The 26,671-nt window shown below is 35.6% G+C and overlaps 1 protein-coding gene across 1 annotated transcript in view; it reads left to right on the plus strand.

Annotated features, from left to right (window-relative positions):
- The window catches only part of LRBA (LPS responsive beige-like anchor protein), a 372,144-nt gene that overhangs the window by 337,548 nt on the left and 7,925 nt on the right, over positions 1-26,671 (plus strand). Inside the window, exons 52-55 of the mRNA XM_059469874.1 lie at positions 2,599-2,754; positions 6,148-6,315; positions 22,261-22,362; positions 23,576-23,790. Coding sequence (XP_059325857.1) covers positions 2,599-2,754; positions 6,148-6,315; positions 22,261-22,362; positions 23,576-23,790 — 641 coding nt within the window. The remainder of the gene's footprint in view (positions 1-2,598; positions 2,755-6,147; positions 6,316-22,260; positions 22,363-23,575; positions 23,791-26,671) is intronic.

Consider the following 26,671-nt stretch of genomic DNA (forward strand, 5'->3'; position numbering starts at 1 on the left):
TGCAAAGCAGCTTCAAAGTTGAAATATATTGCCCACTCTGGTTTAGTGTTGAGATATTAGTATTCATTTTTCAAGGGTATTGCATCTTTTGATCAGCTTCACCAGTTAAATTTGTGTGTGTTTTTCTTTTATTAAAAAGGGGTGGACGAATGTCTCTCCTTTATTTAATGTCTCAGTGTAGTAGATGAAATTCATGACTTTTTATTATAGAGGTTTATCAGTTTGTATAGAGCTGATTTTTCAATTAGCAGGGTTAGAGTTTGGTCAGCTCTTTCATTACAGGCCCAACTTTGGGGAGTGTGTATTTGGAGTCTGTAGCATGGCAAATGGAACCTTAAACATGATGAGAAAAGAAAAACTCAAGGACCTAACACCAAAACACAAACTAGCTGTAGGATAGGAGCATAGGAGACAGGATTCTGTGCCCTCCCCCAATTTTGTTGGACTTTGAGCTTAGTTTAAAAACCAGCTGTTTCAGTGTGGTTTAATTGTAAAAGTGGTGTGGCCAATTAGAGCAGCATGGAAAAATCAGAGCAAAGATGAGCTTGCCTGGATAGGTTAGAATGACAGGTCTGTCAGACAGAGAGAATTCACTTCAAAACCAATGTGCACATCCCAGTAGGAAGTGGGATATTTTTGTCTATAGATCCAGACTCTTCCTGTGCAGCCATTTTGTTGGGTAAGCTCTAGGATTAGGAACAGTGGGAGTGGGGGCATATGAAACCATTTTATAGATCTGATAAAATTAAAGTGTTTTTCCCGAGTTTCTGAAATCAATCCTTATCTGAATAATGCAGTAGTTATTATGAGGCAGACATGGGCTGTAACTCTCCTTTCCTTCCTGAAACAGATTTTATCCAAAAACTGTTTGGAGCAGGAAATTTGGGCTCTGCTTTAAAATCTGCTATCAAGTAGATCTTAGAAGTGCAAATAAATATTACAGCAAAAAACCCCAAATCACATTGGTACAGAGACCTTTAAAGTCAATGTTCACATTCTGAAAAATGGTTTAATATTGTCTTCCTACAATTGATCTCAAATCAGCCTTGTGATTACACTGGACATAGTTTAAAAGGTTTAAGGCTTTCTTTGTCATTGCTAAGTAGCATCATTGGGTGCAAGCAAGTAATTATGTAGGTAATATTAGAGGTTTTTAATTGTGGCTAGACACATTTACCTAGAAATGGCACCTAAGAGGACCACAAAATTACACTTTTATGGTTATAGCAGGAATCTTGTTGCTTAGTCGTAAGGAGGGATTCCTGCCCTCTTCATTTTTCTGGTGTACAGGAAGACATAAACCAGCAATGTCTGATATGACACAGACCCTAGATCTCTTTTTGAGGTGAAGTGTTTTGAAGGCATTATCGTCACTGAATTAGTTGATCTGCATGTCTTTTGAGGTTCCTTTGCTGCTATTTTGTCATACAGAGCAGTTCACTGTGCATTTGTAACGTGAGGCTGTTACTCTTTAAGTGGCCCCAAGATCAGTGAAGGCCACATTTGTGTTACCTGCAGAGAGCAAGTGGCAACACCTTGCTAAATTATTTCCTACCCATATGGACAAGGCATTATCAACATTTTAAATATAGCAAAAGCACAAATAAATGAAAGATTTGACACAGAGTAAATGGAATAATCCCAAGGCTTGGAAGGTAGCTGGTCTGTGAGAATGGAAAGGAGTCAAAGAACAAAGAGTGAAGAAGAGCACTGGACCAGGACAGAGGTAGGTCTGGAAGACCACCTGTATGGAAGTAATAGTGCTCCAAGCAGTTGGCAGACAAACCCAGGAGAAATTACTTGCCTGGGATGGAAATCAGGTTCCTTCAGGAGCAAAGCACACTGAAAGTTCTTCCTACAGTGTAGGATTTTCATGATATATGTGTGTGGGACCTATGTGTATCTATCTATCTGCACACCTTATTAATCCAAGGACAAGATATAATATGAATGTGTTCACTAATTGATTCCTGTCCATTTTATGCGTTCCTAATGCAAGAGTATCTCAGGAAATAAAACATTAAGTGATCAAAATAGGGCTAATATTTCTCCCAACCCTAAAGTTAATTATGGAGATAAGCTGGTTAATTTTTCTGCCATGCTTAAAAAAATTTCAGCAGTAGTGATGTTTACTGAACTTTTTTTTCCAAATGGCACTGCTTGCAATGAAATGCAACTGATGTAAAATTTAAAATCATGATCCTTTGTGTGTTGCATTTGAACCACTATGTGGTTTGTATATTGTCTTATAATTACATTCCTTTGCTTTGTTTGTAATTTTTAATTTCTTATACTTCAAGAAGGAGGGAAGGAATCTTATTAACCATTGCCTATGTTCAATCTTTCATTTATTTCTCAGCTGCATGTCTCTTAAAATGGGGATTTCTTCTATTTTAGAATATATACTACAAGGAATTAGCATTGTTCCTAGAAGTGTGATGAGAATTTAAAGTAGAATTAGAAAGAAAATGTCCTTGCCACAAAAAAAAAGTAACAGAAGTGAGGAATGTATTTGGTGTCAATGTAAGTTTCTAAATTGTACTTTTGTTCTGTGAAGGTGGATGTTAAAATGTCTTGGTCTGTATGTTTTCTGTTCAGCCAGCAATACAGGAGTGCACAGGAGGCAGATCACTGACCTTTTAGACCAAAGTATTCAGGTGCATTCCCAGTGTTTTGTCATCACCTCTGACAATCGTTACATCTTGGTCTGTGGCTTCTGGGACAAGAGTTTCCGTGTTTACTCCACTGACTCAGGTAATGTATTTTTAAAATAGGGAAACAGACTAAAAGATTTTTTTCTGTTCATCATCAGCCTACTGTTTCAAATAAAGGAGGAGGCGTGGAGTGTGTATTTATTCCCCTAGTAATAATGCTTGTCTAATCTTTCCTTCCCTACTGCTGCCAGGTATGGTGTGCTCTCATTTTTGGGGAATGATAGCACATGTGAGAGAAGCTCTGGTTTAGAATGAGCTTTACACTTCAAGGTTACAGGGCAGGGATGCCTGCTTTTGCACTGTAGTTTTCACAGGTGAGAGTTTGTATGAAGCCTGGCATATCAGGAGAGTTAATTATTCCTGAAGTGTTTACATGAATTTAGTTCTGGTTGGTTTTCAGCACCAGAAAACTGGGATTATTTTAGGAAATACAGGCAAGTACCATAGAATAAGAAGAGAAATTTTGAAATCTAGTGAAAGAATACTATGAAAGCCTTTGAAAGCCATGCCATACTAGAATTGATTTGGAGCCACTGAATTCTTTTATATAGCATAAACTGATCGATATAATGGGCAGCAGGTAAATTAGTCTGTCAGCTGGAGTGTGTCCAAAGCATTGAAGTCATGCATGTGTCATGCTAAATAGAATCTTTCCATGTAAGGGCTACAGGAATTTAAAAGCCTTGGAACCCCAGGAAAAACTAGGTATGGTTTTTTTTCCTTTAATTATCTTACAATGGAAATAGCGACCTCACTGCAAGGTACTTCTTTGGGATTAATGACCCTGTGTGGTTAATGGGTGTGTGCCATCAAGCTTTCCAGTTGGTTATTAATCTCTAGGGAATATCCTGCATGTTTGTCATGGTTTCTTAAATATATTAGTTAACAGTGTTTTTCACACTTGGCAAACCAAAATGTGTGACAAAATAGACTGGTCTTTAATGAAAATCTTTTAAGACTTTAGATCTCATGGCACAGTTCAGTATTTCTGTCATTTTTACCATTTTAAAGCCTTACGTATAAAGGAGAAGTTCCATTTATGTAATATTGACTGCCCACAATTCATTATACAGACATCTTGTTAGACCCTTCTTAGGTTAATTTTCTCATTGATGAAAATAAATTTACATAGAACTGTGAATTTAAAGTGGATCTTCAGAAAGGATAGCTAGCAGTAATAAATATTCAGTGTATATGGTAGATTTATATGAATTGAGAAATAATTCTATTTTATCAAAGGATGTACTTTACACATATGGAAGGAACTTGTATGGTTTTGGTAGCCTTGCCCTGTATCAACCTGAACTACAAATAACTCTTTAAATTATTTCCTCTGTGTATGGCAGATTCACCAGGCACCTTGTTACTACCATAACTAATCAGGGTATAAACCAAAATACCATTGTCAGAAAAGTTTCAGATTTATTTCTTCTATTTGTCAATATAGAAACTCTTGCTTAAATGAAGTGAATTCAGATGTAGTTTACTTTGCTTCAAATTGAAATGAGAATAAAGTAGGGAAATATTTTGGAATAAACAGAACATCAAGGGGAAAAGATGATGTGATCAGTAATGCATGAAGGCAAGTGATCACAAGTGTTGAATTCAATTACACTTTAGCACTTGCACAAAAAAAAGGAATAATTTCCCTATCAGATCTTTGGTTGGTTTGTTTGTTTGTTTTTAATAGGAAATACTTTCAGCTTAAATCATGGGTTATCAGCAGAGCCAATATACAGGAGCACAATAAAACCTTCCTTCAGCAGTGGGAATTACTTCTAGACAGTGTTTTAGCTTCAGTACTGCAGACTTGAGTCTTATTTTTCTTTTAATTATTTGTAGCACAGCTGTCAAGTAAAACATTAACTAGAAAATTTGTTCTGTCAAAAAGGGATATCTGAGTGCAAATGAAAAAGTTTGAAATCACTGTGTAGAGGACAACTCATGTTAAAGGAAACAGGAAAGTTTGAGGAACTCTTATGAAATGAGTAATTTCTTTTTTAGCAATATAAAATAGCAAAATCTTATTTTTCGTTTTGATGAAATTCATTGGATCTTAGGCTGTACAAAACAAAATAAAAATAACCAGGCAGAAATAACCTTGTAAAATGCTTGTTTTCTAGAACAGAACCTATAAAATTATAAATAATTGAAAAGGAGATCTCTATAACTCAGTGATGTTTATAGCATAAACTTGTGTTCTAGAAGTATAAATTATCCCAGGTAATGTCAATACAACTGAAAAATATATCACATAATGATTTGGTCCCTGAGTTACTCAGCCTTGCACTACAGGGTGGGTATGCACAGTAAGAGTGCAGTCAGGAGTTTGGCCTGTCCACTTAGAAATGGCTCGTGTGGTAGCTCTTCATCTCACAATTGCCCTTGGAAGGTTAGAGCAGGCTTATTAGTTTTTTCAGTATTTGATTTTGAATCTGTTGTGCGGATTTCCTTTAAATTGCATCTTGTTATTTTATTGTTTCTTCATGTAGCAAAGTACATGTACTAAAGTACATGAAGCACTTTTTTTGTAGAAATTCATATATATGTCATGGGTTTTTTCTGGTTTTTTTTCACTTTAATGAAATTACCTTTTTGATCTTGTTGTAAATTGAGCTGTAAAGTGTATTTTTGTTCTTTCCTTCGAACCACTCCCTTAAGTCTTTTATTGCCATTAATTGTTATTTAGTGGCTGGATACAAATGCAGTGCTTTTGTACTGTTTAAAAAGAGGCTGTGAAGTGTTCCCTATTACCCATATTTAGGGATAGTTTTTAGTTCATGCAACAAATTATTTTATAAAAATGTGCTTAAGTCCCAACACTGATCTGTGTTACTTATTATTTTTAAATGCTTTTCAGAATATTTAATTTTTTTTAAATTTATATTTAGAAATGCAGTAGTCTGTATTTCCTGTTTCTTTTTTGGCCTGTCTTGTCAATCCTTCCAAAGCCCTTCTGTTCCTTCTTGTTCTTTAGTCAGCCCAAAGAACAAATGGTCATTTGGGTTGAGAAAGCCAGAGTCACACGTTGGAGGCATCACACTTCACAAAAGTGTGATTGGGTGCAGGATTTGTCCTGACCCCAGCTACTTGAAGGGGCTGAGTAGGTGCATGAGAAAAGTGTGTGTGTGTTCTTATCCTGCTTCTTCAAGAACTGCAATTGCTGGGCTTCAGCACATCCAGTCAGACTTTTGAATAAAGTATAATATTGAGCAACTGAAAGTATTTTTTTGTATGGATTGTAAGGACTGCTGCACTTTTAATTAAGTTCCCACCAAATAAATAAAGAGAAAATAGTACTCCCCAGTACAGTTCTATTTTGAGCTTTTTTATTTTTTGGACAAAGAAAATATTTCTAAAATACTTTATAACGTATTTAATTTGTCTTAGAATAAGAGGGTAGTTTTTAAAGAATCAATTTGCTGTGTTCCAGGTAAACTGATGCAAGTAGTGTTTGGCCACTGGGATGTTGTGACCTGTCTGGCTCGTTCAGAGTCCTACATTGGAGGGAATTGTTACATCCTCTCAGGATCCCGGGATGCAACCTTGCTGCTCTGGTACTGGAATGGCAAAACCAACATCATCGGTGATAACCCAAGAGGTAAGAAAAAACCAAAAAAAAAAATAGTTAATAGGGAAGTTATCTCAAAATGCCTTTAGCAAACACTTTACAGAACAGAATTGTAGGTAGGGTGCTATGTGCCCAATCCTCACAATCACACAGGAGGCATTCTGATTGGTTGCAGTGCAAGAATATAACCAAACGAATAAGGCAGAATTTTTATTCAGTTTTAATCCTTCCCCACTCAAACTCACCTTGCACTTGCCAAAGTATTTATTCTCTTCCATCTTGCACCATTTCCCAGGAATTCCTGAATCCTGTCTTTTATTCATGACAATGCTCTCTTTTAACTCTATGAAAAACACTGAACCACTATGACTGTTCAACTCTGTATTATAAAGCAGGAAAGGTAGAAAGTGATCTTTGCTGGTTTATGCCAGTCTCACTCCACACACACACACACAAATAATTTCTGATCCCCAAAGCAAAGAAAAGGGGAGATACAGTGGAAAAAAAGACTGGAGTAAGCCATTTTACAGGAGTGAGGAGCTTTCAAGACCTCTTGTGAGAGCTTATATATATAAATTTAGGGGCACTTCATAGCCAAACAGAAGTCCTCTTCAGCAAAAAATAAAATGCCCTGAAGGGAAGGGGTAAGAAAAGGTTATTCTATCATATGAAGAGTATTTCTTAGGTATTCTTCCATTCATTTCAAGTCTTCTCTGACCCTGTTTAAATACTGGTAAAAACTGCTCTGAAGAGGGCAAAATGGACATCTGGAAAGCAAGAAATGGTATTAGATCTGTCATCTATTGCAGTTATAGTTGGCACACAGTTTTATATAATCAAAACAATACCTGACATCTTCCAAATCAATCAGTTTGGTAAAGCTGTGTGTTCCATATTCAGTCTGTTACTCATCTGGAGTTATTTGAATTTGAAACACAGAGGTGGCTTGACTGAAAATTGCATCCTGTGAGTGACTTTGAAGAAGCACAACTAATTATTATCAGAACGAATATTTGAATTTAACTTGCAAATTATTTGATGTTGATTGTGAAAGCTATTCAAAAGTTGAAGGAGATTCACCTCAGTTCACACAGTTGCAGAATCTTGAGGCAGAGGATGTGTGAAAACTATCCCTATTGTCCTTCCAAGCAGCCCTGTTCAAGAGATGGGAGGTTTTCTGAGAAGTGGCTAGCAGAGTTTTATGATCATCTTTAAATAAATACGGCTTTGCTTGAGAGGGAGTGAATACTTCATACATACTTTGCAGTCTATCAATTTAAAGAAAATGCAAACTGTGTGTTATTTTTGCAGACCTTGAAAACTTAGAAACTCCAAAGAGTTTCTAGATTCCTCAGTTACCTTGAGAAGTTGTACTTGTCTCACACTTGCCAGGCTTGCCTGCTGCGTGAACGAGACCTTGAGGCTATAGGCTCCTTGATCACCCTAACAGATCATTTGCTGAGGTTCTGTACCTACTGTTTGAATATCAAATATGTACATTTTGTTGCAATCCATTGACTGTCTTCTCTAATGCAGATTTCTAAGGTATTAGAATTTTGCACTTTTCAGAGGCAATGCCAGGCAATTCTAGCTGCTCTTTAAAATCACACCGTAGCTACCTGGTAAATCTCTGTGCTTGTACTTCTATTAGACTTGGACTTCTAGGGACTTGCAATGGCTCCTGTGTTTACCAACTGCCTTTATGTGAGGTTTTTTGTGATACAGCATGCCTGGAAACCTCTGCTATCGATTGGGATCTTGTGTCACTATACGTAGTCCTAGGCATGGGTATAGACAGTTCCTGCTTCAAAGAGATGGTAATCTGGGGTGTTTAATTTTTCCCAGAAATAGCTGTCTGTAGGCTTCTCTGTTCAGTGAAATTTTTTTTGAAAAGACAAATGAAAGGACCTGTTTCTGCTTAGTTCTGATCGTGTCAGAAATGGAAAGCACCAGCAGATTTGTTGGGTTCTGAGCTCTGTTACTGCAGCTGTAACTTCCATCCATTTGCAGCATGTTGATATTTAACTGGTTTAATATCTTTCTGTATTTGAAGCTAATGATTCTTTTACTTCAAAATATAGTTTATTCATGCTTTCAATGAACACTATTCACTGAAATTTTGCATACTCTCAAAGTTGATATTTCTTCTCTATTTTTCCTCTATTTAATTATTTCTAAAGTCCATCTTAAGAGGACTTCACAACAGTGTGCACTAATGGTATTTAACCAAATCATGGTGCCAGAGTAATTTCAAGAAAAAGTGATTTAAACCAGGGAGTGTTTCTTTCCTCTTCTCATAGTACCTATTGCTTTAATGCATATCAGCCAGCAGGCTGATATGATCCATCTACTCTAAATAATATCCCATTAGGCACCCATTATTCCACCAGTTACATTTTATTTAGGTTTACTTGTCTGATTTCTTTACTTTCAGAGAACTGAGCTCTGGTTCCTTGGCTCTGTATATTTATGTTTTAGAATGATACTTAAGTTGGCAAGCCAGGTGGGCTATGGCACCCATGATAAATAAGTGGCTTGATATTCTTTATCAAGGACAATTCTCGAGCTAACTTGACTTTGAAAAAGTCAAGTTTGAAAATATTTTTGAAAAAGATTTCTGGTTTTGGTTTAACAAAAGAAAAAGGTTAACAAAATACTAATTATTTATGTAATTTAGCTTTTAACTTTGAGGCTGACTTTTTAAAGAAATTACAGCTATGGAGTCTCACTATCTTATTTAGTTTCTCTCCAATACCTCTAAAATGCACTGATGAATGTAAACCAAATCTGACAAATTGAGGTCTCAGAGATATGAAATTTCTATACATGGGACACATCTGCTGGAAACTATTTTATTCTTCACAAAACAGCTTGATTACATTTAGGTTAAATCATTTTTTTCATTCTCAAATTAAAACCTGAAATGCAAAAAATATTTCATTATGCTCTTTGATCAAATGTAAAGTTTTCCTCTTTCTAAATTAATTGGTTTTGAAAACGTAAACGTATGGCACTACTTCACTTTGGAGCACAGGCCTTTTTCTGATGCAAAAATGTTTCTGGGGACAATTTCTGACCAAGCCTTGGAATAATTCAGAGCAGGGCTGAGGACCGGAAGCAGTTGTATCCTTTGGAATAGCCTTGAGCTGTTTTGCTTTCACATTAACGCATAATTTACTGTGGAGATGTAAAGTCACTTTGCATAGTGCAAAAGGGGGTTTCCCTTTCCTCTCCTTGGCGTGTGGCTGCCTTGGGGGGAGGTAAGAGGGAGAGGATATGGCCTTCCCCTCGGTACTCCTTGGAGCCCGTGTGTGATCTGTGGCACACTAAGTTGGCTCCTGCATATTTAGAGGCTCCAAGGCACCACTTGGGGATGTGACATTATGCACAAGGACTTGTGTGCTAGAATGTGTGTAGATTCCTGGGAGAGGGCTGTGGAAAGATGCTGTGTTTTGTCCTTGCCCAGCCTAAGGAAGTGGAGGTGGAGGGGAGGACAGAAGTGGGGGGTGGGAGGAGGGATTGTGTGATGGCTGGAGAAAAGAGATGAGAGAATTCATTTGCATACAAATGGTGAGCATCACTTTCAGATCGCACTTTCTCTTTGAAGCTCAAGTGGCAACTCCTGATGTTTGGACATTTCCTAGGTCGGGGGATTGAATTTTCCTTTGTAATCACAGAACCATAGGAAACAGGGCGGGCAGGAGCTTTGGTCACCTGATCTGTTCTCTTTTCCAGATGAAGGCTTAACTATGCCAAAATCAATCTCCCCTGATTTTGTCCAATCTTCCCTTAGAAACTACAGCAAATACATTCTGGGGCCTGAGAAGCCCTGTCCTCAGCAGTCTTTTCGCAGTGTTCAGCCTAGTATCCAGTTCTTTTTGCAGCAGTTGCATTCTATCATCTTTTATCTATTTTTCCTTTGTGTAGAGAACAATTTTTTCCTTCTTGCAGCTACTTCCAGTTATTTGGATTGCCATGACCTACAATTCTTTGCCTCCAACTTGAATAACTCAATTCTTTGTTTTTTGCCATAAGTCATGTTTTTCCTGACCTCTACTTTTTTTTGTGTGTTCCTCTCTTCAGTTGACTGTCTTCCTCAAAGTAGACCCAGGAATGCAGCTGAAGCCTTTCCGGTAATAAGTAGAAAACAACCTGTTTTACAGACCAGGATTTTTCACATCCCCAGGGAATATCTGTTTCTTTCAAAACACCATGACATTGTCAGTTCTTTTATGGGCATGAGCTAGTATGAATTTCAGTGCTTTCTAAAGAATCTATTCACTTGTGTCTCCTTCTCTTTGTAATTTAGCTGTAGAATCTCATCTTTAAACTTTCTGAAGTGTATTCTTTTTCAGACTGTGTCTCCAATTTGTCAAACTTACTTTGAATTCTCATCTTGTCCTGCAGCAGCCTTGCAGCAACTCGTATCAGCAAATACACTTTGCAGTCTTATTCTATTAAATTGGTCATTAAAGCAAATGTTAGCTAGTACGCAGTTCAGGAATGCCCATCAATACGTTTACCATTTTGACAATGAATAGCTTTCAGAATGTAGCTTTCCAATATATAATAGTATTTTCTGAATGTGTGCTTCCCTGTTTTCCTTAAGAAATTGCTGACATGGAACAGCACTGGAGTTCTTACTGAAGTAAAAATATGTGATTTCTCCCTGAACACGTCCTGTTACTTTGCCATTGCAAGGAAAAAATAGCTTTGACATGATTTGTTTAGAACAAATCCAAATCAGCTGTTACACATCTCCTTGTTTTCTTGTAGGAAATTGTGTGTGTATATATAAAAATGTAAATGTTCTGCCAGTGTTTTTTCTCTTTGTTGGGATTAAGCAGACTACTCTCTAGTTTTTCTTTTTCCTGCTTCTTAAACAAAACAATACTTTTTTTAGTCTTGCAGAACCCCACCCAATATCCCTGAAACAATTGTTATAACTCTGGGATCATTCATTGTCACAGTATTCTCATCTCACTATTATCAGGCCAATTGAGTACCAAACACCTCATTCTCTAGTTGGGACAACAGTTTTCACTGCTGGTTTTACTTGGGTTTGCTGTCTGACTTCAGCCGACCTTTTCTTGAAGTACTTTGTGCGGCATCATCTACTGGTATTGCCTGCCCTAATAACAAACCAACTTCTTAGAAAACTTGGCATATTTTCATGGTTTTAGAATGTTATTTTTGATGTCCTTGTTAGTTACATCTCATCTATGTGTGGCTCTCTGGGGTTTGTCTCTTTGCTCATACCTTGTTGCTTACACTGTTTCAGAAATAACCTCATTTATTTTGATCTTTCTGCCTGACTTTCCTGTGTCAAAGTCACTGGAGAACTCTGAGTTGTGCCAGCTGGGATCTTGCCTGTCTTATCCCTGTACTGCATTCGCTTCTTATCTTTTCCTTTGTTTTCTGTGGGCTTAACTGCCCATGAGATCTTACAGAAGGATATTCTGTACTTATTGAAGCCTGTTTTCCCAAAATACTTCTGGAATTATCTTGTCCTTAATCTCTTCCTTATAAAGTGTATTGAACATTCTCATATCTTTGCCACTTCCCTGTAAATTCCTTTCAGCAAGGTGTTTTTTTAATTTGTTTTTCTGTATTGGTTATAATAATATCTAGGAGGCCATCTCTAGCTGTTATATATTAAAAATTGTCACCAAATCTTTTTCTACACACATATTTGTGATTTTCCTATACCAACACATGATTTTGTAGTTGGAATATCCTATTTTCTCCAGTTTTCTTTAATAATCCTTCACCTACATGGACAAGGTAGAGGCCAGTCATGAATGTCAGTGGGTGCAAATCTGTGTCTTCAAGGTTTTGGATTTTTCAGTGCAGCTATTTTGTTTGGGTTTACTTTCTTGAAGGGGAGGTTTATGGTGGTGAATTTTTCTTAGTATTGTTTATGCTTCTAAAATGGTTTGTACTTAAAAATTGGTAGGCATTTCTATAGCCCAGTTAAAGTGTTTTTCTGCTATTTTTGACTTTATTAATGGAATATGAAAATATGGTTCCGTTGCTTTCAAGTATCTAGGAATGTGTTCACAATTAGGTTTTAGTTTTCATATTTTGAAAAAACCAAAATATTTTTAATTAGAAATTTTATTTGCTAAAGAAATTAAGGCTCGACGGATAAAAATCTTCAGTGCTATGAAATGTACAGTCTGTGTGTAACAGTATCACTACTGCTAATAGTAATGGGCTCTCTTCTGAGTTATTGCATTGATCTTCCACACATATGTGAATAAAACAAATTATATTACCTCTTTTATGTTAGCCCATAAAACTAGAAAATGTTACTCTCTGTATGTATCACATTTGCATCACGAGGACTATGGGGGTGCTTTCATTGCATAGCTTCATATTTTTTAGAGGGTACTATATTCAGGTATTCTGAAGGGTGGGAAATAAATGGGTTTGGTTGTGGAGCTGCTTAGCAGGACTCACGTGAATGTAAGTGCCTGATATCATATTTAAAAATACAATTACTTCATTTAACTAAGATTTAATTGGAGAGATTCACTGAACAGTTTTGCTATTGAAAATGTGTAGAATGTCTCCCTTAGATGCAAATTTTTAAAATGGATAATTTTTTCAATTTATAAAATACAAAATCTCCCAAAGGATTCAAAATTGATTACATTGCTTGTCTTGCTGAAAAACAGTCTTGTTCCTATCCAAGCTAATTTTAAAAGAAACTGCATTTTTGTTTGGTTTTTATTTAGCTAGAATTCCTAAATAAATATTTGAATACCTGCAAGACTTTTATCAATTTACATTATTATTATTAAATATATATAATATATATAAAATATATAATAAACATATATTATATATAAATATATTTTAAATATATATAATATTAATACATAAAATTATATATAATATAATAATTAATATATAATGTATTAAATATATTATATGATATTAAATATAATATATTAATTATATATATGATATATTATTGAATGTATAGTATATATAATAGTGTATGTATGATAAAATAATTATAAAACATTATTAACATTAAAGCTATGATATTGAAACTAAAGAAATCATTATTTTTAATTGTATTGGTAATTATAAGTTGAATTATCTGTATTTCATCAACTGCTGCAGACATTTTTCAGTTGGAAAATTAAAACTTTTTTTTATGAGTGCTTCATTATTAATTATTAAAGTGGACAATGCAAGCAATTGAAATTTTGACATTATACCTGAGGAGCATCTTTGTGTTGGTTGATGAAAGAATAATGTTCTCGGTTATAATTTCTTTGGACTCAGACACTCTAATCCTGTAAAGTTGAATTCTGTGAGGATTTGCATATATGCTTCTCTCTGCATGCAGTGAACATTCATACTGATTTCAAGCAGGTCCTGTGTCTGCTGTTAACTCAGTAGCCAAAAAACTCGTCTTTGCCTTCTTCCCTCTTCCTCATCTTGAATTAACCTATGTCTTGGTTGCTAGCTCTGCATGATCTGGACTTCTATTTTCAAAATTTCTTCCAAAACCAATGGTAGTAGAGAAGATGAGGGTCCACATTTCCATAGATTGTTTGTAGTATAAATATTAATTTAGAATTCTAATCATTATTTTAAAAAAATTGAAAGTAATTTCCTTAATAGCAGCTTCTCTTAAAAAAATGAATTGGGAAGTAGCTGTAAAAAGCTTACCTGTTAGTGTTTCCTTTTTCATTTATCGTGCTAAGTAGCAGAGGTATCAAAATGTCCATAAATTGTTAATCAGGCTAGTTAATAATGAAAATTCTCCTATGAACTGTTACTTTCTGTCTACCAGAATAGCTAAAAATTTTCAGAGACTCAAAATACTAAAATATGTTTGAAATTTCTGCAGCTATAAATGCGATACTGAAGTCAGCCTGGTAGCAAAAGAGTGTTGCTCCAGCACCGAGTTTTAGGACAGTCTGCATGTGCTCCTTTAGGTGCTCAATAGCACTTTTATTTTTTTACCCATGCACACATTTTGTACATTATTGTGTGAGCCTTTCTTAAAAAAAAATAGCCAGTAAATAATTCAGTGTTAGTATAACATTGTTTTACTGCAGATGTAACAAATATTCTTTGTTTCTCAAAAATGGCAGGACAGGACAATGTTGTGTGTAAAGCCAGAGTCCTTGAGCACCATCTGCTGGCATTCAGTTGAAGCTGATCTCAGGAATGGATTCTAAGCACCATATAGTAAAAAATTAAAAATACGTATTCACATTTTGAAGGCAAAAAAAATTCATTTCTAGTATAATTTCTTAGCCTTTTTGTTGAGATTATAATGAGAAAATACAATGTGAATTTAAGTTCAACATAAGGACTGAAATAGAAATAGGTCCAGGAGTATTTTGTTAAGTGGGACCATAAAAAGAAATTGATTACATTTTTCTTTTTATTTTAAAGGGCTTTAAGAAGCACAGTGTTACATTTTTCTTTGTGTGTTACAAGTACAATTTCTTTGTGTGTTACAAGTACATCAAGTATATCATAGAGAAGATAGACGAAGCTTGGAAAAAGTATCCGTAGCATGTTTTTGAAAGGTGTAGCAACGACTAAATATTCTTTTACCTAACATTTATTGCATTAGTCAATGTTAGCCTTGAAAGCCTCATGAAAGCTTAGTGGACAGAACCCCTGATGCTGTAAATGGTCCCACAGTTCCCTGTAGCTTCACAAGTAACAAGGACTGGTGCTGTCTGCATGAATCTAGAACTGAGCCTTAAATTCTGCAGCCACAAAAGGTCACTGTCCTTTCTTCTTTCAGCTGTAACACATTGATACCTCAAAGAGTTTGTGGCCTCATTGCACCTCATTGTATGGAGGCCTCCAAGTACTCTGTAAATCACATAGAAATGATGGTTCTACCTTCCACATATTTAACTGGAAAAGAGATGAGGAATAACAGGTGGATGAATTCTGGTATATCTGGAAATCTGCAATGCTGGCACACAAGCCAGATAATTTTGTATTTATATAATGATAAAAGTTGTGTCACAGATACCTATGGGGACAAGGTCTTCATTGAGAAGAGCTTCAACAGACAGTTTGGAAAGCAGTTAAAAAGCCATAGTGGCTTGATACTGATAAGCATGTAAATTTGTGTGCCATAAAGATTTGTTTTGGCTAAAAGTATATCCTACAGTATTAGGCGTAACATTTCTATCATCCTTGTTTTCAGTTAGCTAAGAGATTGTGTGTCAGGACTTGTCAATCAGTAATTCAAAGAAGCATTGTAGAGCAAGTTTTGAGGCAACCAAGGATGTGTGTATTTTGAGACTGGAAACACAGAAGGAGTTTGGATGCTGCTCTTTTGTCAGTATCCAGCTTCAGGTGTTATTAAAATGGGATGCATGGAATTTCCAGCAGGATAAAGATGTTTAGTACTGCTTGATGCAACACAGACCTTTGAGTTCCAGGAAGAACAATGCTCTATTTATGACTTGTAACTAATAGTTGATGTGGTAAAAGGAATTACATTCAGATGGTAAATGAATACAACCTTAATGTGCACCATATACAGAGTTGTGGGATGATGTACTAATGCATCACATTTATTTACCTTGGTTGGTTGCTGAGAAAAATCACCATTCAGTTTAAAGTCTATACCATGTAAGACAGAACAGAGTAGTGCAGAAGATATAATTTATAGTCCAGAATTAGATCACAGCATAAATGTTATAAAAACTATTTGATCAATACAAGAATCCTGACTTTGGTGAGAAATTATTTTAAAGTGTTTCTGGATCAAAATTCTAGTAGTAGCACTAGTACCATGGGGATACTGGAGTTATGGCCTGCTTCATTGAAAAAGTATGTGGTTTAAAGAGTTACTTGTAAAAAGACAGCTAACTTATGTATTCTCTGAACTTGGTGTATGCCACCAGCACTCCCAGTTACATTGGTAAGTAAAGGTGGTAAACATCTCTGTGGTACAATATACTACTGGTGGTAGTATTGGTTTGAAATTACCTTTATAAAAGTAATCTAATAGCTCAAGCGCAGACTTTAGAATAAATTATTTTGATGTATTTTAATGGGGGGAAATAAAAAGAACATAAAAATGTGCCAAACTAAGTGAAAGTATCGTGGGAAACCTCTCATCTCAGATTATATTTTGCCCAGGTTATGAAATACTGTATAGGTTTTAACTAGATGTAGTTATCTTGGTTTATCTTAAAACAATTTCTCAGTAGCTGCTGTTTCTGACTGAAGTAGTTGTTTGCTTGGGTTTTTTTCCTGTTTAGGTTTATTGTGTTTTTTTCTTGAACTCACTAGGTAATGGTACTATAAACCAAAAGAGAGAAATATGAAGAAAATAATTTTTTTTTTTTTAGTATAAACAAAAAAAGTCCCTTCATAAGTCTGTTTTAGAACATTATTAGATAAAAATGACAGTGTTCTAAAACTTCAAAGCTGCCACTTAAGTAACAGTTTATGAAGTCAGGATGGTGCAAATATTAAAATATCAGTGTACTCTGACCCCAAGTATTCACCTGCAGATACTTTCCAGGGGCTTCAAAAAGGCCTGGGTTCAGTGGGAAGAATCCTGCTGAATGACTTCCAGGACTTGCAGCAGATCAATCCCCACTTATGGAGAACCTGTTCCAGAAAGTTTTGTGTTGCACATGGTGTAGGAATTAAGAGACAGGATTATTGACTTTTGAAGTCTGAATTGTAATACCCAGTTTATGAAGGCCTGTTAGATCTTCTTTCTTATTCTGTTTGTTTTGGAAGCATAGTTTTTGTGACACAGCATGTATGAAAAATCTCTCATTAATACTGATTAAATGTTGGTCACTTGTTGCACTGAGTGACACTGAGCTAAGTATAGTAAGCCCTCCTGGGTTATATTTACTGAAGCAAATCCTACAAGATAAATCTAATGTATTTTTTCCTTACTGAACAAAATATAGCATCTCCTGTGCTTTGCATGATTAGATTTGCTTCAGGATAGAATGATACATTGTTCAAAGATGTTGTTCCTTTTTCAGAAAATACAGGGTTGAAGTGTTTTTTTTATAAAACCAAAAGTTGCATCTTGGCATAAGGTTGTACTTTTTGTGGTAAAATAAGTCTGAACAGATGGGAAGTAGTTCGAAGGAATTAAGAGGAAATGCTGATGGAGTGTCACATGAAGAATCAGACAACAATGAAGTTTCTATATAATATGAAAATATTATATTGTTATATAAAAATTCTTATTTACAAAGAAAAGATCATTCAAACTGAAACTTTAGGAATATTTCAACGATTTTGTGTGGCATCACTTGAGTAAGATCTCTCATCCATCAGGTAATTTTCTGTGCCAGTGAAATGGGGTTCTAATCATTTGGCCAATTATGTGATCTATAAATAATGTTAATGCACAGACTTTATATAATATTTGACAGTTATCACTTCAATGCAACTAAAGTCTGAAGCCTGCTATATAACCAACGTAGGACTTTAGCAGCAAATTAGTTTTCTTTATTTACCTATATTTTGCTGAGAGCATTTTTGTCCAGACATCCTATATTCTGTACATACCTCTGTACTTCCCATGTTTATTTCAAACCTTTTATTGTTTTCCTTATTTTTAAATCATAAAAAGCAACTCCCAAATTGGGAAAATTTAAAAAATTATTTTAGAAGGTCTTTCTTACACGTATAGTTTGGTTTGGTTGATGTATCATTCTAAGAAGACACTCAATCACTTTTGCAAGAAATAGGTAAAAAGACAGATTAACTGGTGCTTCATTTGATTTGGATTTTGTATTGGCATAAAATTGCATAATTAATTTGTCATTTAAAAGTGCTCCACAACCTCTGAAATTAGAGAATAATTTAGAAATGGCCGTGACATAATAATTAACTGTCTTCTCAGTATAAAACATAAAAAGGAGCACAGTCAAGTATTTTATATTTTAATGTGTTGCATAATGTTATCTCACCCATACATAGTAGGAAGAGTATCTTGTATTTAATAGTGCAGATTTTCAGCTTATCTCTCTTTTGGTTTCTTTTTAGGAAGGTATTTTTCTTCAAATGAGTTTTTGTGTTTGGCTTAGCTTTTACAGCTTAGTGATGAAAATAAAGAAAGCAGCCATTTCAGGAATTTGCTGATGGATTTAAAATGTCATGATCCTGCTTTGTATTGTAACATCACCAAAGCTAAAAAAAAATAGCAGAGAGAGACCCAGTAATACAAACCAATTTCTTGTTCTCTCCACTAAGGCTTTTCTTCTTCTGGATGTCATTAAACTGGAAGAAAGTTTTGACTTTGCCGTAATCCCACTGTTCCTTTTTAAACATAGTCTCCAAAAGCCTAACATTTTTTCACTGATATATCACTACAGGCTGACATGATATCACATGCGCTTCTTTTATCTTCTGAAGCTTGAATTTCATGATTTAAAATGTACTTTAGTAACTTAAGTAAGAGTGATATTTTATGTTATTTTCTATGGGGAAACAGCTTTGCAGAAATTATTTATTGGAATGTAGGTGAGTTCTTTTGAAATAATTTGAATGGTTGCTGCAAAGGTAAAGTATTCTGTCCATTACTGGAAAGTAACTTTATGTGTGCCTCTTGTTACTTAAATAAATCATTGATGGCATTTGTAGCAATGTGAATGTGGCATTAAGAATATTACAGAATTCAGCTCCAAGCAGTGATCCAGGGATGGGATAGTCTAAGGATATCACTATATCCTACACTGAAAAAGCACATCTGTAAAACTATTGTGTTCTGGTTATTAGTGCTAGGATTTGAACTATCTTTAATTTCATTTGACTTGTTCATCTTCCTTAAGGATCTCCATAAAGATTCTCTGAGTGTTCTTTTCAGCCCTTACTTAGGGTTTGCATCAGTGGTCGTAAACCTGCTTAGCGGACAAAGACTCTCTTCCCTTTGAAGTCACTTCCCTAGCTTTTCAAAAGGGTCTGTGAGTCTGTTCTCCTAAAACAATTTAGAAAAGTTTGAAGTGGTGCCCCTTAAACCAGCAACAAAATAAAATTTTCTCTTTGCATTATTGAAAACCATGACAATCTTTTGAACCAATAACAGTTTAAAAGCTTTTAAAGAAATCTGTTCTGCTCTATGACCAGCTTTTAAGTTGACCCCATTATTTGGGAAATCAGGCTTGGAAACCCCTAAAGACTTGACATTCTTATCAAAGGAGTCAGCCTGACTTTTCACAGGATTCTTCTTTTACAGTATCTATTCAAATCCTGAGTTCTTTAAAGATAATACTTAGTTTTCTTCTTTTTTTTTTTTTTGTTCATTTGTGTTGGGTGTGTTTTTGTGGGTTTTTTTTTTTGTTTGTTTATTTTGTTTTAGTACAATTTAGTATAATAAATATAATTTATGAAACAATTTCATACAATCTATGAAACACTGATCCTTCCACTTGTAGATTTATACTCTGTTATGTTTGAAGTCAAGTCCAAATTCTGAAAAGACTGTGAGTGTTACTTAGGCAATTTTATTTTTTGTGAACTGTGATAAATATATATGCTCAGTTTCTACTTCTTGATTTAAGAGTCTTATCTCCTACATTTAATGGATGTAGTTGCTGACAGCCTTATGCAGATAAAACCCAAAATAATGTAGTTGCTGTAAGCAAGAAGTTTACTCTCATGATTTTGTGTATCTGCAAGTCCTAATAATTCATTCAGGCATTGCTTCTCATAAGTGCTTCTAACTCCAGCATCTTACATTCATTACCTCCTGCAATGTTGTGTATTTAAAACTTCTCTGATTTCAAAAGTTTCATTAATGTGAACTGTATAATTAAAATAATTCCTTGCTGATCTATGTGAGTGTGGGTTAATTCAATTTCTGAAAGCAGAAGAAAGCAATAAAACCAGAATTCTAAAATTTTGCTAGTATAGGCAGCTCATTAAAAGAAAACAAACTAACAACACCTTTAAATGCACAAAGTTGGCACATTTTAGGGCTTGGTAGTGACAAGGAGAAAGAATTGGGTCAGCAACATTAAATTGTTACTGGATAGTATGATTGTTATAGCTGCTGTTACATTTTCCCCTAAAACTGCAGGTTTGTGGCTTGGCTATATAGAGCTCATTTCTGAATCTTTTGAGGTGCCCAGCCCATGTTTGGTGGGGAAAGGTTCAATAGAGCAATTTGCTCTGAAAGGTTTGTGAGCAAAATTCACAGGATCAGCCACCTGAGAAGTACCTAGAGGTCATTAAATCCACCCTTATGCTTCTAATTTGTTGAGAGTTTTTTTTTTTCCTTTGCTCCTGAACTGTCTGCCATACTTTGGCTTGGGTCTGTTTTTTCAAACATTATATGAAACAAAAGTGACAGCTTCTAATGACTGTTACTTAAGAGATTAGAACGATTCAGCAAATTGCTCTAAAGCATGTTCACATTGAAAGTGCTGGCAACATACCTGCCTGGGTGTGTACATGCATGCACACACACACATATAGTGTCTGTGGCCATATCGAAGAAGAAATAGATTTATTTACTTTTCAAGATTTTGTATTTCTGATACAAATTGTAATAGCAACGGCAGAATAGATCAAATTTTGAAAGGTCAAAATTCTTGATTTGAGGTGTTGTCAGAGATTATGACCTTTACTTAAAAACCACTGGAATGTGGCAGCTGCACAGATGTTTTGGGAGATTTTTTGGTTTTAGTAAAAATATTTATGCAAGCCCCGATCTTACACCTCTTTTGCAGAGAAGTCTCTCATGGAGAGTCTGAGAAACTATCCCTTTAAATACAGCTCCATGATCTCTAATAATACTCAGTACCAGTATTGCTGGTGCTGCTCTACATGGACAGATTAATGACATTATGCTGGGTTTATCTTTTTGAATTTACACCCCCAAATGTAATTTGATTGATGCTAACTTAGTAACTAATGGAATCAATTGGTCCCACTATTACTCTGTGTCTTTGTAAAACCATCTCCTCTTTTTCAAGTGAAAAAAGAAGTTGATTTTACCACTGCTTTACTGCTTTGTTGGTGTCTCACATATCATCATTCATTGTGAAGCGAAATTATTCCCTGCTGCTTAAAAACTCATCTAAACCTTCTGAAAACTACATGACAGCATTGCCCAAGAAACATCCTTTGGAGTTTAAATTCTTTGTAGAATGCTATGAACGAGCTAATTGTATGGTAATACAAAAATAACTTTGTGATTTTTTAAAATGCCAGCACTTTTGAAGAGGACAGTGAATAACCTATGAGCAAAGATATAAAACTATTTAAAGAGCTTTATAGCATTTGCTTACCCTTTCTCTGCCTTGACCTGGAGAATAATTTTTTTTTCCTTTAAATGTGCCAGTTGTACAATTCTTCTTTTTTATTGTATCCATGTATGTTTGGTTATAAAGAGAAGTACAAAAAACCCACAGTTCCTGTAGTAGGGAAATGTCTAATAGGAGCACTAATGTTGGGTTTGAGTGGGACTTCTTTGCAAATTCATCAGAAATTCATCCTGCCTGTCATCCAAAGAACTGCCTGCCTATCAAAGACCTAGACTTCATACTGTGGTTTCAGCACTGTTATTAGGTTAAAATAAAATCAGTCACTGGAAGTTTTCCTTCATCTTTGGGCACTTTAGGTGTCTTCTCTTGATAGCTACTCTAGTGATACTTGCATTTACTAATGCCTGTTGTAGGAAAGGGTAGTAATTGACTTAAATCTCTCCCCCCAGAAACTATAAATTAGAGGGGGGAGAGAGAGGGAGGGAAAACCAACTTTGGTTGGTTTTACTGCACACCTGACTTTCAGTAAATATGCAGGTAGAGTGCTGCTGCTGTACTACACAGGTAGGGGTAGAACACTCCCATATGCAAACAGGAGCATTGATGTGATTTGTAAGCAACATAAACATAAAGAGAGCAAGGAAACAGAAGGTTCTTTAGTGATGGAAAGCATTGATTTTGGGAATAGATTGTAACCAAGATTGCTTTTATTGTTTTTTCACTGAAGGTGATTTTGCAACTCCTCGAGCTGTTCTGACAGGACACGACTATGAGATCACCTGTGCTGCCATTTGTGCTGAGCTTGGTCTTGTCATAAGTGGTTCAAAAGGTAAGGTAGCTCTTATCATTTATTTCTGTTTGTGAAGCTATAATCCTAATGCCAAGAGGAATATAGTTTCAGGTGGTAGAATTTATAAACTTTATGGTGATTTTATTTCTAAATTTTTTTTAGTTGCTGTGGAATTTGAAACCTCTTTTTAAACACGTTGAAACTGAGGATTGTTCAGATGTTTATAAGAAGAGAAAACCACATCAGTTTCCCTCCTGATTGCTATTTCTGTTTGTTTATCCAGTGTGCAATTGCATATAGCATAGTTGGATACAGCCTTTGAGGGCCAGGATGGTGAAGAGTGGCTGTAATGGATAACTTCTCAAAAAGGGGAAGCAAAAATTAATTTTGAGAGAAAGAGAATGTATTGGTCTGTTTGTTTGATGAAGGGTGTGTATAAACTACTGGTAATTCTGTTCAGGCTCTTTCAGCTTGGCTGCAGAACCTCTAATATGCTCCATTTGTATTCTCAAAGACCTGCTTTTAGCAGGCAAATTATAAAGAGTGATGTTGATTCTGTGGATATTCTGTATCATTTTCTTTTTTGCTTAATGATATGATTTTTAAATTAAATTCACAATTATTTTTGAACTGTAAATTTCTTGGAATTAGTATCTTTCTACTTTAGTGTTTCTAAAATAGCTACCCAGAGACACTTCTTCAGAGTTAGGTGTATTCATGGTCTGTACCTGTGGGCCTTTCTGCATTATGCATGTGAACTCCTGTGTCTTATGTGCAAAGCAGGTATTTGTCAGAATGTGTTGAAAAAGCAAATATTTAGTGGGTTGTGTATGGCTTACAATCTTAATATGAAAACATACACTTTAAAATACCTACATATGTAAATTCATTACTCTTACTCTGTGTGTCTGTGTTTTGATAATATCCTTTCAATGTTTAGTATGTTTAATTGTTCAAAATTAAATAATCTCAAAATTAACTCTCAAAATTAACTACTACCTGCTTTAAAAGAAAATCCACAGAAGGCAATCTAGGTACTTATACCTTAATGCAAAGCTTTCAAGGGATAAGCTGTTTATCTTAGTGTCTGGTACCCTTAAAGTCACAGGCAATTCACCCAAACATGGTAACAACCATTATAAAGTAATATAATAGTGATTATTTAATTAGAATTCATTACTTTATTTTTGAAAATTATGTCTTTAATTGAGCATATGAATCAGTAACCTGAGATCCTATTCTGTCTCACCAGAAGGACCATGTCTCATACATTCTATGAATGGAGATCTACTGAGGACATTAGAAGGTCCTGAAAGATTACAGGCTCCCGAAAGCTGCCTGAGACCAAAACTCATTCAAGCTTCCAGAGAAGGCCACTGTGTCATATATTATGAAAATGGCCTCTTCTGTGTGTTCAGTGTGAATGGGAGGCTGCAGGCCATGATGGAAACAGATGACAAGATAAGGGTGAGTGTCCTCAAGTGTGTGCTACCTGCCAGCTGCATGGGGAAAAGCTGTCAATGCTGGAGTTGGGTGGATACATGGCCAGACCATGAATATCTGGTACCAGACCATAGCATAGCAGCATTCTGAAAAAAATTAAGGGAACCATGTACTCTTAATAACATTAGGAAGTGTATTTTACAGTTTTAGCTGTAAAATAACTCTGTTCATAAAGTAAGGAATAGAATACTGTGTAAGCATTTCCTTGAGCTGGAGAATACAAATATTACGAATTGCTGACCAAGAGAGGCTGTGCTGCATCTTTGCGTTTCAGTCTGAAGGCAGGAGGTTGGTGACATGCTATTTTGGATGTTAGTTTTCCCTTTCTTTTGGCATCTCTGACTGCATTCCAGCATGTGTTGTCCTGAGCTCCAGGAAGTTTATAGGGATATGTCTATGCTTCAACTCTTTTAGCCCATTGGCATTTGTGAAGTGGGCAGCAGAGTTCCACATCTATAGCTGCAGGAGACCTGGAGCAAGTCCAAAACTATGCAGGAGGCATTTTAAGCCTATGGCTTTATAAAAATTATTTTATAATACAAAATGGAGGTCTCTTGACAGTTCCTGTGTAATAGTACCTATGAAACAGAGCAGAAGCTGCCAGCTGTACTAGAGTACCACACCTCCAAGCTGATTTTTGTAATCTGATGGAAGATCCCAGGAACTCAGCTGCTGGGATTTCCAATGTTCTCATGAGTTGAAAACTCTAAAAATTTTTCCTTTATTTGGATTACACATGTCAGGAAGAAAATCCCTCTCTGCCATCATGTTTGTTTCACAGAATTATTGGCATTCTTTCAGCTGTTGTGCAAAGTTGTGAGCGCTTCTTTCCATGCTAAAGATAGAAAAATGTGTTAATGTATTTTAAAGAGTTTTGATCTTCCTTATTTTTACTTAATAGTTTGTATGGAACTGCTTCATTAGCACTGAAGGTTCTGGTACAGTTCAGTAAATTTCACTTAAAATCTTTAAAAACTCCTATAATGTACTATGCTCTGCTAATCCAGTATCCCTATGTCATCCATTCAGAAGGTCAGCTATGCTGGTGGTGGAATATACAGAAATAACTCTGTGTAGGTCCCTTTTCCATAGTGAGAGTGCAGTCTAGTGGGATTAGGGGCATTTGACTTCTGTGTTTTGTAGCAGCCACAGGTGCAGGTTTGAGGCTGGGGAAGTGAAGTAAAAATGTATATATTTCTGTTCCCAGACATTTTTTCCAAATTAATGTAGATTTTTGCATCAATTCCCTGAAATTGTACCTTTGGCCGTCCTTGTACAAACACTTCTGAGATTTTCAGCCTGCCCTTCATCCCAGAGTTCTTTCCATAAAGCAAGACCATATCTCAGTGTTTTCTCTTTTTACATTAATAATGTTGATAATCTGTCACTTTCAGTTGAGATTATGTTGTCAGCTAGACCAGCAAATCTGTAAAATATCTCGAAATCCCTTGTTGGCTAAAACAATTTCTGTAGTGTTTCAGTCAGTACCCACAGCTTTAGGAATGTTGCTGGAAGCAATTGAAGTTCTGCTCTCTGTAGGCCAGAATTATGTTTGTAGAGGGGTTTGGGGTTTATTTTGTTTTGTTTTGTTTTCTTTCTGTCCCAGTGGTCCGAGCTGAGCTTTACGCTTAAACAACCTACAGCGTCCCTGCCAGTGCTCCTGCACTACATCATCACTGAAGGAGAGTGGCAACTGCATGATTAAAGTGGGGCATTTAAAATGAATAGCACCTACCCATGGGCTGTGCTGACAAACTCTCCTCATTGCCTTTTGCTTGGGGAGGATAGAAAAGGGAATGAAAAAGGTCATAAGTGTGGAATTTGTAATATAACAGCTTCGGTTTTCCTGTGTCGTTATGGGCCGGTATTTCAGGATGTTGTTGGTAAAACTAGCAGTTTTCAATAATGATGCTGGGATAAACATTCTCATTTTCTTTCTTGTATTCCTGTGCTAGAAAACTGCCATAAAAAATTCAGAACCCCTGGGGAAATTCAGGGTCTAATCAATGCCTTCCACCTGTTTTTGTTTTAAATACTGTATTGCTCAGTGAAGCTTAGGCATATCACAGTACATCTACCATGTAGTGTTTAGATATCTTAATGAATACCTTTAACTCTAAATAGTCTGCTTGTTCTGAGAGGTAAAGTTATTTTATCCTAAACAAAGACTGTATGCTGTTTCACCCAGAGGAACCAATTTATTTTCCTTTCCTGAGTCTGTTTTGAAATGTGGAAGTACCCACAAGACTCCTGCTGCTGTAAGCCAGGCCTGTCACAGTGTCAGCTCTGCCTTTTTACAAAGCACTGCCTTTCAAAAACCTGAAACGTTAAAAGGGATTTGTGCTAAGTTTTGAGACTTTCCAGGGAAATACAAGTCAGAAATGCAGCTTTTAGAACATTGCTGAAATTGTGCACTTTGGGGATTATTTGAGAGTCTGAATCTCGTGTTGTGAGAAAGATTAGTTGCAGGGTTGTTTCAGTTTCATACCTAGCAGAATTGCAGATAAACTACTCTGGGGAAAAGCAGAACAGTAAAATTGATTCATGTCACCTTCCATACCAGCTGGAGTATTTGGATGTAAAAGCATCCATTCGTTTGTTAAATCTTGAAGGGTGTATCATGAAATGAAATGTTGACAGGGTCACCTTTTTCTTCCATTCATTCCTTCATCCCTTCATTCATTCATTCCTTCATCCCTTCATATATATATAGGCAAGTGACTGAGAAATTTATTTATAAAAAATAAAAATTAAATAAATCAACATCTTGTCTTCATGACAAGCCAATGACGTAGTAAAATTGCATAGGTATTAGTAAGGGTTCAGAGCTTGTACTTTATTTAAT

This window comes from Ammospiza nelsoni, chromosome 4 (genome assembly GCF_027579445.1).
Source record: "Ammospiza nelsoni isolate bAmmNel1 chromosome 4, bAmmNel1.pri, whole genome shotgun sequence".
Lineage (NCBI taxonomy): Eukaryota > Metazoa > Chordata > Aves > Passeriformes > Passerellidae > Ammospiza > Ammospiza nelsoni.